The sequence below is a fragment of the Borostomias antarcticus genome (assembly GCF_949987555.1).
Source record: "Borostomias antarcticus genome assembly, chromosome: 17".
Lineage (NCBI taxonomy): Eukaryota > Metazoa > Chordata > Actinopteri > Stomiiformes > Stomiidae > Borostomias > Borostomias antarcticus.
Window position 1 is genome coordinate 12,593,314 of NC_140250.1, and position 18,615 is coordinate 12,611,928.

An 18,615-nucleotide genomic window follows, 5' to 3' on the forward strand; every position below is an offset into this window, starting at 1 on the left:
CTCCGCTGTCACTCTACCCCGCCCCTACATTAAGACGTCACTGAAAGAGAGAGGATTGTATCCATTGATTCACGCAACCAAACAGAAACTGTGTCTCTCTCTGCCCCCCAGCTAAACACACACCAGCAGAGCTCAGCCCTCCTTCCTCTCTCCTCGAATAACAGCCAGTGCGCAACAATCGTTCACTGAGGATCCTTTCCTCTTTTACGCACGGCCGTTTGGATCCGTTTAACCTTCAGTTTCAGATCAAATTTTAACTTCAAAGCATAGTCTACTGGTTGCGTCGTTTTTTAAATGTCGGACTGATCCACTTCAGCGTGGGACTGTAATTCCCCCTCATGTTACGGAGCAGAGGGCGATCATGCTGCCGAGTCCGGCCGTAACCTCCTCCTCCACGCCTTTCTCCGTCAAGGACATCCTCAAGCTGGAGCTCCAGCAACAGTCTCACCAGCAGCGGCATAGCTCGCGTCTGCGACTCTCCGGTGCGCTTTCTCAGGCGGGGAAAATTCAGCAGCAGCACCCGTTCGCCTCCCGGTCGCCCCCCTCCTGCATGTTGGCCGGTAGAGACAGCCCAAGTACCAGCCCGGGACTCTCGGAGGGCGAGGAGACGATGTCGTACCTCAACACGTTGACAGTACAGGACCGCTTGGTGGAGCCCGGTCTAACCGCGGATATGTTCACACATTCGGTGCAGAGCCAGTCGGCAGACACGAGCCTGGAAACGGAGCCGGAGGGTCTTGAAACGAGTGAGTGTATAATGAATAAATTAGTCTATCGCTTCATCTGTATAGCCTATCATCAAATATTATAATGACACGTTTATTGGTAGATCTATTTTAAATCACATGTATATATATATATAGGCTATATATATATATATATATATATATATATATGTGTATATATATACATACACACACACACACACACACACATATATATGTATGTATATATATATATATATATAGGCTATATATATACATATATAGGCATATGCATATATGCCTATATATCTTCAGATAAAGCCTATTTAATCTGCTTCATGAAAAGCAACCCAAAATAAGAGATCATGCACACATTTAATGCAAGTTCTGAATGGTGAGAAAGATTTCTGATTTGTGCATTTTAAAATTTGCCCCTCTAAATACAGTTTATTCAGAACAATAACAGGCCACATTTATAAATGCCTAATCATTATAATTACTCAGGTGGTTGTCATATCAATCAGGTGCAGGATGAGGTGGGTTGACACTTTAGTAGAAACTTTATAATAATCACAATCATAGTTAGGCTACTTGATTAACTTCATAATTGACAAAGGCCGGGTTTCCCGATAAAGAACCTTCTTAAGGCACCCTTCTTAAGCAACCCTTTGCATGGGAGTTAAGAAGTACTTTGGAGTTAAGAAGCTTCTTAACTCGTTCGGGAAACCCGGCCAAAGTCATGTAGCGGAGGTTTAGCTCTGACCCTCCTGTCTTCCTCCAGGGAGCTGTGGCCCCGCCGTGGAAAGGAGGGAGTGTGACGAGGCTGAGACCGACTCAGAAAGACCCCCTAAAGCACAGAGGAGCAGGCGGAAGCCCCGCGTCCTCTTCTCCCAGTCCCAGGTGTTTGAGCTGGAGCGGCGGTTCAAGCACCAGCGCTACCTGTCCGCCCCGGAGAGAGAGCACCTGGCCAGCTCCCTCAAACTCACCTCCACCCAGGTGAAGATCTGGTTCCAGAACAGGAGATATAAATGCAAGCGGCAGCGGCAGGACAAAAGCCTGGAGATGGCGGGCCACCACCACCACCCTCCGCCCCCCAGGCGAGTGGCCGTCCCAGTGCTGGTCCGGGACGGGAAGCCGTGTCTGGCTGGATCTCCCAACTACAACGCCTCCTACACCGTTGGGGCTCCCAACCCGTACGCTTACAACAGCTACCCAGCCTATACCTACAACAACTCTGTGTATTCCAACTCGTATTCCAGCCTGCCTGCTCTTGCCCCCAGCACTACTGCTAACGCCTTTATGAACGTCAACTTCGGGAGCCTGGGTGCCCATGCCCAAGCCCCATCCCCCCAGGGAACAACGGTCACGGCCTGCCAGGGAACTCTACAGGGCATCAGGGCCTGGTAGCAGCTGGGATTCGATTCAAAGACCCTACACACTGGCAGTTACATCGACGATGATGACCTAGAACAGAAAGGACTCTGGCGTTCATCTGAGACAGTGTCCATTCACGGCAGGGTATTCTTCAAAAGATCACTGGTGTCACGGTTGTGGAGCAAAGACCATAGTCCAATCCACGGCCCGGACGCAGAGGCATGTGAATGGGTCAGATGGGTTCTCATCGAAATATTGAGATTGACGAACCACACCGATTGTTTAATATCGCTATGCTTCATCATAGCGTTGTAAATATTTTTGGACTATCCGCCGTAGGCTACATCTGAATTTATAGGCTACTGTGAACATAGTGCGTAAAACAGCTGGATGTGTGTGTGTGTCGTTAACTAGATTGCCTAGACTAAGAATGCATGGTCAAGGAAACGTCAATCATTGTCTATAAACGTTTCATGTGCAGCAAGCTACTGGTCGTACGTTTATCAGCATTAATGTATTAGCCTACTTCCCCGAGCATAATAACGGAATAAATAAAAAATGATCACAAATCGAATCCAAAAACTTGATGAAAATAATCTGGGTTTTTTATTCAAGAAAATATCCGCATGAAGATTTTATATTCACTTATGCATCTGTACTGTAGTATTGATAAGATGTTGTATCTATAAAGAAACAGAAGCGAAATAACTGGGATCATAATTATGTCCCCATTTTTCTCTGTTACGTGTCTTCGCTCAGTTTAAAGGTAAATTTGGAAAGGCAATAAATGACTATGAGTGAAAGTTTGTCTCATCTAAATCCACTAAAAAGGCATGCGTGGCCTCTTTACTATTGGTTCAAGATATTTGAGTGTGTGTGTTTGAAATAGTCTGCTATAGTTGTTAATTTATCTAAAGCAATTGTATTTTCCTTTCAACGGAAATGGTCAATCTTATATGCCTATCATTAACTCCGTATTCTGTTCTCCAGCTGTGGGAATACTAAGCGCAGAATGTTGAGCCCGAGAGAAGAACCAGAGCAGACATAATCTAGAATCTTCAGTCTGGCCAGAGACGGACACTAACCAGACGGGGAGTGGGCGCATATAGAAGGGCCCACGCAGATAACCAGCCAAACCTCGCGGTATTAATTGCATAAGAATATGTAATGTTTCGTTTTTTTTCGGCTCCTCTCTCAAACTCTCCGTATCACAGATTGTTCTCGATTTCGCGGGGTTACGAGGTCCTGGGAGTGAGGGAAAAAAGATCAAGTAGTATAATTGTTTGTCAGTACCCTATCTGTGTATTTCTAGTCTCATAAAGTGTCATAATTCACCGGGCAATAATAACCCAAAATAGCCTATAGTATAATTATGATTGTTGTCACGAATATAGCCTACGTAAATAGTGATTTACGATGTAGTGTGTATGATTAGTAATCACTATAACGACTGAAACTAGTTATTAACTATTGTTATTATAACGATTGTTGTTCCTGATCTTATTGGGCTGCATTAGGAATTTAAATTTATTTTGAGCCCGTTCATTCTTAAACTAGACGTTACTAAATAGGACAAGGCCTTTCTCACAGATGTGTATTGTAGGCTAATCCATTTAATGCTGGCAAATTAGTATTCCAGCTATGCCAATTTCCCAAAGCCTTTATTCGTGTGCCAAGTTACTACAATCACGACTATACAATTGGAACATTGTTCCATGTTGTTCTCACTGCATCCACAGTCCCCATTGACGACATTCTTTGAGAACAGGAAAAATCTATAGCTTTGATCTCCTAGGCTACTCATACCACGCAAACTCGGTTCAATTAGAATTCTTTACAGTTAAACAAACGCACCCCCCCCCCTCCATCTCTCTCTCCCCGCTGACTCAGCTCTACTGCAAGGCGAGACCACTGGGCGACTTGAACACACAGACGCTATTAATGGAGATTAATGGAAAGGTAAACAAAGTGTTTGTCTCCGCTGATAGCCACGCTACATGGCGCTTCCCCTGGCTACTTCGCTGCCGGTAGGACATACCTGGTGTCAGGCTAAGTGGCAGAGAGACCCCAGTGTAAATAGACTTGGCGACAGGGCGGCGATGCCTGAGGACTAGGCCTAGCCACGGCCGCTCTGACAAGCCAGTCGAGTGCCAGAGCCTTGATTGCTATCTATCGCTGCCAAAGATAGCAGCGCAGCTCATCCACCGGGCGAGTTTCCCAAAACAAAGTCACCCATGGCAACCACTCAAGTGGGTTACAAGGAACAAAGGCCAAATATAGAGAAGAGAAACTGCTTGAAGGAGCTGATAGTAGCCATGTCCAGAGGCCTGCTCCTGTAGCCTACTAGAATGAGCACTACAGTTGTTCTAATTGGTTAGTGTCCTTTCGAACACTTCATGAATCCAATACTAAAATAGGCCACTGTTATAATTCTCATAGGCCTACGTCCAAAATATGTCCACCATGCAATTGATTCAGGCGGCATATGGCTATAGCCTACTTGACTACCACGCCCAAAGATTTCAGCATCATTCAACACGCAGACTGTAGGCCAGTTTGATTAAGAATTACGAGAGAGGAGTGTTGGTGATGAGATAGCCTAGAGTGGTTTGACATGAGCACCTGTAGATGTGCTTATTAGAATTTCCATGACCTATCCTATCCAGACATGTTGTGACGCAGCTGCCTACACCCCCCGAGCTGACGGGGCTGTCTGACTGGAACACAGAGAGACTCACAGAGATCTTCACTGTTTAGTCAGACGACGAAAACAAAACACAACCGGATCACTCAACTGTCAGCGCTCTGCTTCAATGAGAGGGAGAGAGAGAGAGAGAGAGAGAGAGAGGGAGAGAGAGAGAGAGACACAGACAGACAGACAGACAGACAGACAGACAGACAGACAGACAGACAGACAGACAGACAGAGAGAGAGAGGTTATTGCCTATAATCACAAGTAAATACACATTATAATAACATTCAAACGTATCCTTGTGTATCCATACAGCATTCCGTCATGATAGCTGGCCGTAAGTCTAGAACTCTGCGGTCAAGAGCGCGCCCCATGACATCTTCTGGGTTGCGTTCCATTCCGGGAGAAGAAGAGAATACTTTTCTGGAATGGAATGCTCCCTACGAGCCAGGAACTTCGTTCCCAGGCCAATGGGGTTGAGATAATTGAAGCCACGGAGCGGCGCTGTTCACTCGTCTGTCCCCCTCTAGCCTACTGCTACTGAGTTTTTTTGCAGTGGTTTTTAATGACAAAGACAAATTTGGGGAAACTTACAACTTAAAAGTCTATGTGGTTTCTAAGCCACTGTCCAAATGATACAAAATGATCCATCGCTCTCTTATACTGTACGTGATATTCTGTGTACATAGTCTACGATATTAGGATTGTATTGGCTTATCTCATCCGTAAATATTGTAAGTTAACGCCACGGCCAAAAACAGAAACCACCATCAAGTTGAATGCAGGACTTATTTTCTCTTGGTCGACGTTTTGACATTGAAGAAGTTCCAGCGCGTCTCCTATGCCTTGTTGAATAGCTTATAGTGTGTAGGTTTTGTCTCAAAGTGATGATCAACAGCCAAATGCCTACGCTTTTTCATCATATTCCTTACTCTAGTGCGCTCAATAGTAATTTGAGGAATACTGTCAGTGGTCAGTGGAAAGCGCTGCTGCTCGGCGGTTTTACGCACGTTTTACGCATCACGCATTACTTGCACCATTACGCATTAGGCTACTCCATGACAATTACATATATAAGTTGAATGAGGCTTGGAATAAAATAATGTTTAAATAATTATCTGTCGTTTGAAGATGAAGCAGCAAAGAACATATTTGGATATCAATGGCATTAGATAGATAGATAGATAGATAGATAGATAGATAGATAGATAGATAGATAGATAGATAGATAGATAGATAGACAGACAGACAGACAGACAGACAGACAGACAGACAGACAGACAGATACTTTATTGATCCCCCCAGGGGGAAATTTTGTGTTTCAGCAGTTGAAAATACAGAAAGGCTGGGAAGAAAAGGACACTAGATAGAGAGTAACGAAAAATACACTAGATAAGGGGGTAGTAGCATAAACAGAGGAATAACAGGGACTGCATCATATGTACAGATGAATTAATTGAATGAATTGCGCACATGATCAAAATGTAGGTCCGGAGCAAAGTTAACAGGGCTGAGTTTCCCAGAGGCATCGTAGCGCTACGTTCATCGTAAGCTACGGCGTTCATCATAGCACTACGATGCCTCTGGGAAACTCAGGTCTACTGTCAATTAAACACCTTCGCGATGACGGCTGTGACAGGTGTATTGGACATCAGAGTAAGTTTTGGATTCAAACAGACAATGCTTGCCTGAACAGCAGAGGTCGGGCGGATGTAGCCTATATCAGACAGCCCGGGAGCCGAACCTCGGACTATTCCAAAGAGCCCGGAGGAAAGAGTAGGTCAGTAGGCCTATCTCTCTCTTTAACTGTGCAGTAACTTTTCATAAATAAACATTGTGTCGACCTAGAGTTCAAATAGTGCACAAATATCTATCATGAGTTAAACCAAAGACATGGCAGTTCCGTTTTGTTTATGTAATGCTGCCCAAGTAAACGTAGTTTATCTCATCGTCCTCATAAAGTCAAGTGCCCGAGGAGGGAGAGCAGAGTCGGGGGGGAGGGGTTAGAGACTGCAGCCAACCAATCAACACGTGACTTAGTCTCTGAAGTGAGAACTCTATGCAGACATGACAGCTTCTGACACTCCGGCTGTTGATTAGGCCGCACGAGCAGCTTCACCGCAATTAAATCACGACTGCAAGAGATCGAAAGAGGAGAGAGGAACAGAGAAGGGGACAGACAGATCAATAGAGGACGACTGTTTTTAGTTGCCCGGCCGGGTGGTTATCTGGATGCGGTTGTTCGAATCTGGAGAGGTTTTTGAGAGCATAACAAGTTCCCTGCTTGAACAAATTGATATCATCGTAAATGCCATGGCGCTCGGCGGCTCCTCTTTCTCAATCAGCGACATCCTCACTCGCGGACGGGACGCCCGGGAGAACTGTCCAGATACACGGGATGTGGCGGAACGCTGCGCCCAAAGATTTGACACCTTTAACGGGCAAAGTAGACCCCCGGTGATGGGTATCAGGAGTACGAAGGGTCCCGCTTCGCCTCTGTCGGACGACAGTGAGGATGTGAGCCTTTTCCGCCAGCACAGAGAACTTTCAGATCCCGGTTCGTTGGAGACTAGTGGGAACCCTACGTCTGAGTCGTGTGGAGAGGAATCCAGCGTGGAGGACGCAGAGTATACTGTCTACAGAGAAGGTATTCCTTCCCTTAATGTCGAGGCAATGACCCCCCCCCCCCACACACACACACTTCCTGCCTTAATTAATCATGTCAGTTTAGGCGTAATGGCCTTTGTCCAGTGGCATAGTCTACATACTCTGACGCGGGCTTAATCAAATGTATTTTAAATATATTTTTTGTTGTTGAGAGACAATGAATAAGAATTAACCTAGGAAATGTGTCTAAGTACCCCTACAAAATGGTCGCCTAATCGTCATGTTCAGGGGTGTAGTGGTAAATACAGAGGTGGGTAAATGCAGAGTTTACCCACCTTTTTTCTCCTAATTGATTAATACAGTTGATCCGAAAATAGGTGAGTAAACTCTTGGGTTTACCCTCCACTACACCCCAGGTCATGTTGAATAGCCTATGGCAATATCACACTACCTAACGCTTGATGTGCCAATGATGAACACTTGTAGGCTACTAGAGGCTTATTGGGTAATCATCTGATTTATTGCCCTCTAATGTAAATTAGATGACTGCTGCTAACTAATGCTAATAACATTTTGAATTTGGTGTTCAGTCTATCTATTCAGATAAAGAACTCTTTACGTGTTTGCGTACACATTGATTGCTATCTGAAAGAGGTCGCCTAGTTTGCAGACTCACCACAAGGCCTTCGTCTCTCCTCAGACACCACCGAGAAACAGCTACCCAATCAGAACCGGGGTAAACCGAAGGACGAAGAGGAGGAAGACGAGAGGGTGACGAGCTACAGAACCGGAGACCAGCAGCCCCGGGCCGGGAACAAGAAGCGCTCCCGGGCGGCCTTCTCGCACGCACAGGTCTACGAGCTGGAGCGTCGGTTTAACATTCAGCGGTACCTGTCCGGTCCCGAGCGCGCGGACCTAGCCGGGACTCTCAAACTGACAGAGACGCAGGTGAAGATCTGGTTCCAGAACAGGAGGTATAAAACCAAACGGCGTCAGATCGCGGCGGAGCTGGTGGCCTGTTGTACCCCTCCTACCGCCGCTGCCGTGGCCAAGAAAGTGGCCGTGAAAGTCCTGGTGAGGGACAACCAGAAACAGTACCAGGCAGAGGATCTGCCCTGCACCACCAACCTGCCTCTTTACCAGGCCTACCAGTACTACCCCTACATGTACTGCGTCCACCCCTGGCTCTCCAATGGGGTATTGTGCGGGAGTTTGCATTAGCTTAACTAAAGCTATTCTGACTAATACGAATTTTCTATAAGAATTGCCTATAAGGGCTTGACTGACCGTCTGACAGCTGATTCGCGCCCTTTTGCTAAAAGACTGTGTTGTTGTTCCAAGATGATAGTTTATTTCTACGTCAGAGGGTGTGTTCTTAGGCTACGTTATTTTGTTCGAGTAGCATCCTGACATGTATATGCACATGGATCATTTTAGATTACAGTGCGGGAGCAACCCGTTGACGGACAGATGGGTTCGTTTTCTTTTTTGGGCCTATTGCGGATTTCATATTACCCCTATTACGCATGGAATCGAATGTATTGATAATAAAATGATAAGCTACAGCGATGCAACTGTTGGGGTGTGTATTGTCCTACATTAATATGTGCTATTTTGAGGAAAAACTGTGTTTTGTCGCTTTTTTACCTCTCATTGCAATTCACACTAAATTCAAATATGTTATCTCGTTACTAAACCCTTAAAAAGGATTAAACTATGCTATATAATATTTAGTACAATCGAATATCCGTTATAGACCTACATATTAGGCTAGGCCTATATAAACTTTACCCAATTTGAGAAAAATAAGAATAAGATTTATATATTATATTTATAGCCTATATTCAGTTTGCAACCGCCTACTCAGTAGGCGATGCAAATAATTTGCGTTTATTTATTTAAGTTTATTTTCACAATATTGGGTATTTGAAAGAAAGAAAATAGAATATTCTATAATGGGTTATTTCCTGCCTTTCTTGACCTTCCCCCCGCCAAACCATTAATCTTCTACTGCCTCTGGTTTTATAGCTGTCAGTCCAACATGCTTTGAAGGCTGCAGCTCCCTATCTTCATAAGGATAATTTCAGCAAATCATAATTAATCAACGAAATTAAAGGTAACAACAATAATTAAATAATATGATAATTTAATCATATATTTTTTAAACAATCCGATTCAATGATTGTTTATTTTTAAGGCCTGCATTTGTTTGTTTACAAATGTCGAATGCAGTGATAAAAACAATGACATACTGTAGGCTATTTAATATAGCGTTAACATAATGATGTTTGATGTTTGTGTGATGATCTAGTTTGACAATATGTCAGATTGTGAACGAAATATGATTTATCTCAACACAGTATCGTCAATGTCATAAGTGATTAATGACTATGAATCATACATTTTCATTGTTGGTATAGTGGAGTTATTTCTCACCATAGTTCACTTGGAAAAACTGTGTTGGAAAAACATCAAGCAACTTCAAGCAATTCCACACACGATGTTTGAATCGAAAGCGTTACGGAACGAATGAGAAAATCTCAACCTTAAAACAGGAAATAGAAACGTTCGTAGATACAACGACATTGAAAAACCTCACAACAGCATGGCTTATACCGCGTACAATTTTGGATACAAAAGGATTCTTCTCGTACTGTATTTGCGCCGCCTCTCTGAGCTGCTTGCTTTATGAGTCAATGGCGTTCAACCGACCATGTCGAGGTTGCAACATCCATCCAACCTTTACATTTAGGCTATCATGCTGAAAAAGAGCCACACCGCGTTGAGGGCCATAGGAGAAAAGACAATAAACACGGCTAATGGAATATAGGTTTACTACAGTGAGGGAACCATATCGGAATACAATTAAACCCACAATGCCTTCTGTATGGCACACAGAAGGACAGACAGGCTGGTTGGCAGACAATCAGAGAGACAGACAGATAAGACAGACAGACAGACAGATGGACAGACTGAAAAGCGAAGGCAGAGAGGCTGGCAGGCTGGCAGACCAGCACATAGACAGTCTGAAAGAACATCAGACAGACAGCAGGAGTCTCATCTTCTGCCCCAGCAAGGCTGGCTGCTGTCCAAACTTTATTCATCTCTCTCTATAATGAAGTGGCTGGCATTGTGCACAAGCTGATAGTTAGGAAGAGTAACAACATGGCCGCTTGTGACTGTCCAACTGTGACTATTAAGGACATCAGTCATCGTTAGTTCCCAGTTATCAACATAGGTGCATCCTTTTAATAAACAACAGGCAGAGTACTTTACAACCTGCTATGTCACAGAATCGACCTGAACATATTATCATATTATAAATCGATTATCAATAGATAAGATCAACTATCATTATCAGTTAATAGTTTATTGATTAATTAATGTGCCTGTAGATGATCTATGGTCCTGCTGTCGATGCCTGACTTCATGTTCACTTGAATGAACAGCTATGAAACGTCCGCACCTACAATCACCTCCACTGCCTCACTCTACACACACAAGGGCTGCATTTCATTCCAAAAGATGTCTCCTTCCCTATAGCCTGCTGGCCCCTGAACTGCCCCTTTTCCTTTCTAGATCTGCATTGTGGACAGTAGTCCAGAAGGTGTCCCTCCCTCCCCCAGTCATTCCCTGGTTACAGTATGAGGTCTTGGTGGGTCCTGGATCTCTCTCTCTCGTACAGTTTGTATTGAATAATGAGTATTAGACTCTTTGTCCATGGAAATGTGAGTTGGTGTTTTCTGGATAGCTCCGTAGACGCTCGACTGCACTGCCGGGGTTGCAAGCCTGAGTGTGTGTGTGTGGGGTGGGGGGGGGGGGGGGGGGGCAAGCGAGCGTCTGTGTTTATGTATAAATATGTAATGTACAAGTATGTAAACATTCTTCTCTGAGAGAGAGAGAGAGAGATGAGCTGCTTCTCGCTTCCCTGCAGCCCTGGCAAGAAGAGGCTCGTAAAGGAGGGAGAGAGGGAGGGTGAGGAGAGAAATGGAGAGAGAGAGAGAGAGAGAGAGAGAGAGAAGCGCACACTGAGAAAAACAGCCTTGCCTTTTTCTCTCAGCAAAACATCTAGACAGACAATACCTCCAGATCCAGACACAAGCGAGGGCCATGGTGACTAGAGGGACGGGGCAGTTTAATCAGCTCTGTGGAAACTGTTAATCCCGCTGGTCTTTCATGTCTCCACTACTAGCTGAGCTCTCAGCAGAGAGGAATGGGGAGCAGCGGAGACAAAGATACAATGTTACACACCTGAACGAGATACCTCCTCTCTCTCTCTCTCTCTCTCTCTCCCTCTCTCTCTCTCTCCCTCCCTCCACCTCCCTCCCAGCCAGCCAGCCCACAGTCTTTGTCTGCCACGCTAGGCTGCTCCTGTAAGACACACACCTTACTGACACAAAGATCTCACACGATACGCCAAGGGTGCAATTAAACACGCATTTCCCCTTCGCCTGTTGCAACAGTCGTGGTTTCTCCAAGGGTCCTTTTGGAGTGAACGCTGTCGAGGACCATGTCCATACAGTGTCTGTGACTGGTGCTCACCGCTGTGGGTATGAATGGATATTTCCATGAGCTCTGACAGCATCTCTAATGACACCAACGCTGGTGGAGGAAGAGTCCTCCTCCGAGTTCAAAACTTCTGATTTGGAAATGGGTGTGGGCTGTGTGTGTGTGTGTGTGTGTGTGTGTGAATGTTAATGCGTTGGCCCAGGGCAGACACAGGGCAGAACTCAGGAAGGAGACGGGTCATGGTTAATGCCACTGTTTAAAGAGAGAGCTGCTTCACTCTGACCCTGGCCCCTAGCCACATTAGGGAACACACACACATGCAAACACATTCATATATACACTTTCTGTCACACACACACACACACACACACACACACACACACACACACACACACACACACACACACACACTTTCTCTCTTTCACTTTCTCTCTATCTGTCACACACACACACACACACATACACACACACACAGACACACACATACACAAACACACTCATGCTCTCTTTCTCTTTGTCACACACACACACAAAGACACAAACACACACTCTTTCTCTCTACCTGTCACACATACTGTACAAACACACACGCACACAGATACACGCATACACACACACTAACACACTACTCTCTTTCTCTGTCACACACACACACACACACATGCACACACACATGCGCATGCGCACACACACATACACACTAACACACTACTCTCTTTCTCTGTCACACACGCACGCGCATGCGCACACACACGCACACACACACACACACACACACACACACACACACACACACACACATCGCAAATAATCCCACCCAGAGGACTATTCTGGCCTGTTCCAGAAACTATTAGCAGATAGCATCAGTGAATGGAGGAATGTAAACATTTACAGTAAAGCCAGGAGGCATCAGCTCTCCCTGGGGAAGAAGCATCCATCACACACAACCACAACTCTCACCCCAAACATTGGTGAGCTTCCTTTCAGATAGAACCACAATTCTCACCCCAAACACTGTTGTGTCACAGAGAACCACAACTCTCATCCCAAACACTGGCGTCTGACAGAGAACCACAACTGTCATCCCAAACACTAGTGAGCTTCCTCTCAGAGAGAACCAGAACGATGATAAACACCATGCCTTTCTACAGAACTATGTGAGATGATAAGAGACTAGGCTACAAACGTGTCTACGCAAACACATACAAGTAGGCTATTGGACCACAAAAACAATTTATCTGGATTTGGCCGATCGAAACCTATGTTCTACTCAAGTTGAAGCATGGTTCTTTATCAGTGAGGCTTTGATCTCATTCTACACAGGCTTCTAACACATTGAAAGCCCATCCATGAGCATGAATATCACTTTCATTCCATGTCATTGGTGTGTTGGTAAGAGGTACAATAAACTCCATTGTATTAAAACCTTCAACTCTACCTGGCTGGCCCCCATAGAGAGAGAGTGTCTGCAGGGAACGACAGATCCAGTCAGCTCTACGAGTCCTACGGCAGGGCTAGGGTTCAGGGGTCATGGGAGGGATTAGAGGGTCAGTCTGGGACCTGGGCCACCCAGAGAAGATGAGAGTTATGAAAACTAGTAGACCTGCTAGTCTAATAATACAGACTAGAGTGAAAAAGAGTTCTAATACTTCACTAGATACATCGGGGCATGTTTAGTGTGCTAAAGTAGGGTGGTTCAGATATGTGTATATTTAAGCAATAAACCACTTGAGGCTGTGGGTTGCAGTGATTTTAGAACAGCTAGTTGTTAGGCACGAAAAACACCTTCTAAAATCCCTGTAAATAGGATATCCAACATGTTCACCCCACAAGTCTGCAACTCCTGACGGGTGAGGATTCTAGAGAAAACATTTAATAAAAAGGGGAAAATCTGCAATCTGGAATATGTTTTAACTGCTTTTAATGCACATATACAGCAGACTATGAATGGACATGTTCCAGCCCTCGGGCTTTCGTCAGGGTTTACCTGTTTGAGCGGGTCGTCCAGTGATTGTAGGGTCGTCAGTTCGAATCCCGGCTTCTCCTGATGACATGTCGAAGTGTCATTGGGCAAGACACCGAACCCCAAATTGCTCCCAATGAGCAGGCTAGCACCTTGCATGGCAGCTGCCGCCATTGGTGTGGGTAGGCTATGTGTGTGTGTGAATGGATGAATGAGAGGCATTCATTGTAAAGCACTTTGGATAAGTGCTACATAAGTGCAGTCCATTTACCATTATGTAGCTAGCTAGAGATATGCCCCCCAAATCATTTTAATTAAAACTTGTTTCGTTGCTATGACTGTGCTATGACAAACAGCGCTATGACAAACAGAGCCACTGACAAGCGCAGCACCAGAGTGCACTTGAGGTTCAAAAAGTGTTGAAACATTAGCAAGGGGCATCCTAGAATGCCAACCCAAAACGTTTGCAATGTATGCTAGCATTTGCAGGTTAGCCTACAGTAGCACTGCAATGTAGCACTCAGATGAGTTAGTGGGGATGCTGCGGCTCTCTAGATGCTAATAGGCCTAATCATAGACATTATAAAGAACTAGACTGGCCACGCCCCCTTTAGACTCGTCCGACGAGACCGCCATGTTATGCAGGGCATCATTTGGAACATGTTACTGTTGGGCTGCTCGTCGTTTTGTTCGGTAAGTGACTAGTGACTCTTATTATATTTTAGTATCAGCCTTAATACAGTTAGACTAGCCTTTTAAGGTTTTATGAATACTCAGGCGTTTGCGGGAAGAGAATGGTAACCTAATATGGGTATTGTAATGGAAATGATTTACTTATCTCACAATTAAATTGCATAGCTAACTGGTTAGGATAACAGACTAGTCTAGCTGCCCTAAGCTAACATTACACGGATAACGTATTCCACTCACATCGACTATTAACACAGTTTTATATAATGTAGTATCTTGACTTGTTTTATGCGGGTATACAGAGATAGTCCCTCATATAGCTAATTGTCAAACTTGTATTTTGCGGCTTAACGGAATTTGTTCATATTTAGGTAAAATGTCCAGTTGACTCAAGGATTAACTGATTACATTGTGGGGGTCAAAGGTCACGGGTCACAAAAGGTGTTTTTGGCCTGCTGAACATGATATCTCAAGAACGGCTTGACAGAATTTGTAACCTACATATTTGGCCAAAATGTCCAGTTGGATTTAGATTTTGGTATTCAAATGTCAAAGGTCAAGGTCAAACAAAAGGCACTTTTGAACGCTAACACTAACACGCTAATGCTAGCTAGCTAATGCTAATTCTAACGCGTTAGCGTTCACTAGCGTTAGCTAGCATTAGCATCAGCGTTAGCTATTCTAGCTGTAATGCTAGCTAGCATTAGTGTTAGCTTGCGTTACAGCTAGAATACCAGCAAGCTAGCCTACACAAGCACCATCCACATCAACACAGGGGCCCTCTCTCAAGACCAACTGAATGTTAACTGCAACTTGCATTGTTGGGCGGAGGCATTTAGCCGCTACGTGGTTTTTCTAGTTGATACTGATGCTAGTGAGAATCAGGGTTCCCATGGTCATCAAGACGTTATGGAAAAATCATGGAAAAGCTGTCATTTTTATTGGCAAAAATTAGTGGGAACCCTGGAGAATACACCAGATACACAGAGTAGACCTTAACAGTATACTGGCAGGGGGCTGCATCTATAATCTCTTGGCAAGTCACAATAAAAAACTTTTTTTTGTCACAATATAAATATACAAGCATTCCAATCCCAGTGATAGGAAATGCCACTTATGCACAATTACAGGGACTTTCTCCCAGATGATCTAACATCTACCATTTAAAATATACACAGTGAATCTGTGGGATCATTGATTCACATAGTGGGATGCCATGCACAAGATGGCTACCACGTCGGACGTGAGTCCATTGGAATTCTACAGCACAATGGCCAGTCTAGTTCTTTATAATGTCTATGGGCCTAATGCTGCCACATTAAGCTCAGTAATAGCCTAGTAGGTCTAAATGCATTGGATCCAATGTTCAGATGTTCAAATGTTGGCAGCGCATTAATACAAAAAAATTACCTATGCGTCACAGGTATGTGATTAAAGAGTTTACAATGGCCTCCAGCCAATCAGAATCGAGGACCGGAAATACCCGTTGTATAATTAAGAAATAGGGAGGGAAAGTAATCTTATTGCCCCCTAGTGGTAGCATTCCTAATGCCGAGAGAATGAATGGGATTTCTCATAGACACGTCTTTTGAAAAATTATATCTTAAACGGCAAATACTTGGAGACAAACTTTATTGATTCTGGTGATCATAGTTGATTTTCAATCACAATCCGAATTATGAAAATATTGATCTTAAATTCCATTGACTTTGACTGGAGGAATGAAGCAATTTCGAAAATTTGAAAGAAGGCGAAATACTGTTTGAAATTCTCACAGTTGGTAGATTATCAATGTAAAAACAGTCACAAGTTTTTGTTTTGATAACTTCGCCGAAATGGTTTCGTAGTAAATATTAGAAAATCCGGTCTATGGGAGTTACATTGAAACTCCTCTCCGATAGGAACAAATCCGCTAGGGGCGCATGTTTTCACTTTCCATGGATGTATTAATAGAACTTTCACTTTCCCTCCCTATTGATCACCAGAGAGATAGAGCAGGGCCTAAAACCCCCGTAACTGTTGTAAAATCCCGTGTAACCCACTGCCTACTGTTACTACATATAGCCTATATTCACAAAAACACACACAGTAGTAACATTCAATCATTTAGTTACCGATCATTCTTATCATTTTAGTATTTACATAATCTTCCGCGATAAGCTATAGTTCTGAATTAAATGTTTGCCAGGCAACATAGGCTATCTAGCCTATTTGGGTTGGCCTTGTTCACATACGCCTATAGACATAGTTCAGGTGGTTCACGTTTATTTTAACATTTCCAGCTATGGTGCAGTTATTAAAACAGTTCTCCAAAGCACTCATTTTTGCTTGTAGGAGTGTGGAAGTGTGGGAGTCGGACTGATGAGTGGGTTTTTGTAATAGGATAGGACTACCTACAGTAGGTAAACACGGGTGTAATTAATAAAAAGGCGAGGTTGCTGCGAGTGGTTGCTTCGCAAAGCATAGTAGCCTACCGCTTGATCTTATCAATGTCCTCGTCAATGAGATTGACGGCGCATTAATAGGCCTACTGAGAGCAACCTCTCTCGTGGTCAATGCGGTCGCAGCTGTGGGATAGCCTACAGAGTATTTTACAACGGCTGCTAGCCAATCAGAATCAAGTATCCAAACTCTCCGTAGTAGAAAGGATATAAAAACTTAGGTGGAGTTAGTAAGATTAATTGATTGTATCAAGAGAATAGCCTACCATACATGGCCTGGTAAAAAGGCTGTATTTAACTACGGTTGTCGTGGTCATGGGAAAATTGTGTGGTAGTTTGTGATCTGGGAGTGGAGAGAGAGAGAAGAGCGGGACTTGAGAAAGAGAGGGAGTGTGCGTGTGTGTGTGTGTGTGGGAGCCAATTGTTTCTTGGCAGACGCGGGGGAATATTTGCGAGTGCCCCTGTCCATAGATGGACAGCCAAATGGACTGATATCCTACAACCTGTTACATTTCCTCTCTGAATGCTCTCGGCTCCCGTCTCTCCCACACACACACATGCGCGCGCACACAGACACACACTTGTAAATACACACATACACACACACACACATACAAACACACACACTGCTCTCAGCCCCCATCTCTCCCCCCCCCACACACACACACACACACACACACACACACACACACACACACACACACACACACACACTCCCCCAGACGGAGGAATTTAAATGTTTTAATTAGTGGTGATAAGGAAAGACAAGGGGAGCATTGAGCAGCTCTGACACAGAGAGACGCCTCATATCAGTAGACTGATAGAAGAACTACTCAGGGCCTACTTACTGCCTCTCACAGAGCTAGCAGCACTCCACCTCGCCTCCTCCCTCCTCCGCACTCCCCCAGGCCTCATCTGCACCTCCTCTCAGAAAGTACTCTCCTCCTCCTCCTCCTCCTCCTCCTCCCTCTATTCCCTCTCTCTCCTCGTCTACAACCGAAGCAAAAGTCCTCCTCCGTTTCTCGCCAGTCGCCATCCATTTCACAGGTTTGGGAACTGGCGAACAGCCTGGATTAAGAACCGTCTCTCTCTCTGTCTCTGTCCTCTGCCCCCTCCTTCGCTCGGTGACTCCCTCCGTCCTCCAGGACTTGCTCCTGGCTCCATCGCAGTGTGACAAGCCTCCCCAGGGAGCGTAGGAGCTGCCCTGGCCTTGAAGCCACGCTGTCTCTCTGGACGTCTGGTCCCGTGGAGGGTACACACACACACGCACGCTCACATGTACACACACACACACACATATGCACACACACACACGCTCACATGAGCACACACATAGACACAAAGAGACACATGCACACATAGACCATACACACACACACACACACACACACACACACACACACACAAACACACAGCGAGTTGGAGAGGTTACCAAGTGTTCCGCTCTGATGCTCTTTGCAGGAGAGGAGGGCCGGAGATAAAGCTGCTATGGTACTTTTATGGACATGAAGAGATAACAATGTTCAAGACATTCATACAAGGTTCCGACTCCTCGCTGTTCTCAGGGCAACAACGTGTCCAGTTCAGAGAGATTCACCTGGACTGGGGAATGGGGACTGGGAGTGACCACAGTCC

At 44.8% G+C, this 18,615-nt stretch overlaps 2 protein-coding genes across 2 annotated transcripts; both read left to right on the forward strand.

Annotated features, from left to right (window-relative positions):
- Positions 1-361: 361 nt before the first annotated feature.
- On the forward strand, positions 362-2,111 carry nkx2.3 (NK2 homeobox 3; the record flags this gene model as incomplete). The annotated part of the gene is made up of 2 exons (XM_084451910.1): positions 362-746; positions 1,486-2,111. 2 exons carry the CDS (start codon positions 362-364, stop codon positions 2,109-2,111), a joined length of 1,011 nt encoding a protein of 336 aa, XP_084308036.1.
- A 4,972-nt stretch (positions 2,112-7,083) lies between these two features.
- On the forward strand, positions 7,084-8,598 carry nkx3.3 (NK3 homeobox 3; the record flags this gene model as incomplete). The annotated part of the gene is made up of 2 exons (XM_084451997.1): positions 7,084-7,417; positions 8,078-8,598. The coding sequence occupies 2 exons, from the start codon at positions 7,084-7,086 to the stop codon at positions 8,596-8,598; spliced, it is 855 nt and encodes a 284-aa protein (XP_084308123.1).
- Between the last annotated feature and the right edge of the window lie 10,017 nt (positions 8,599-18,615).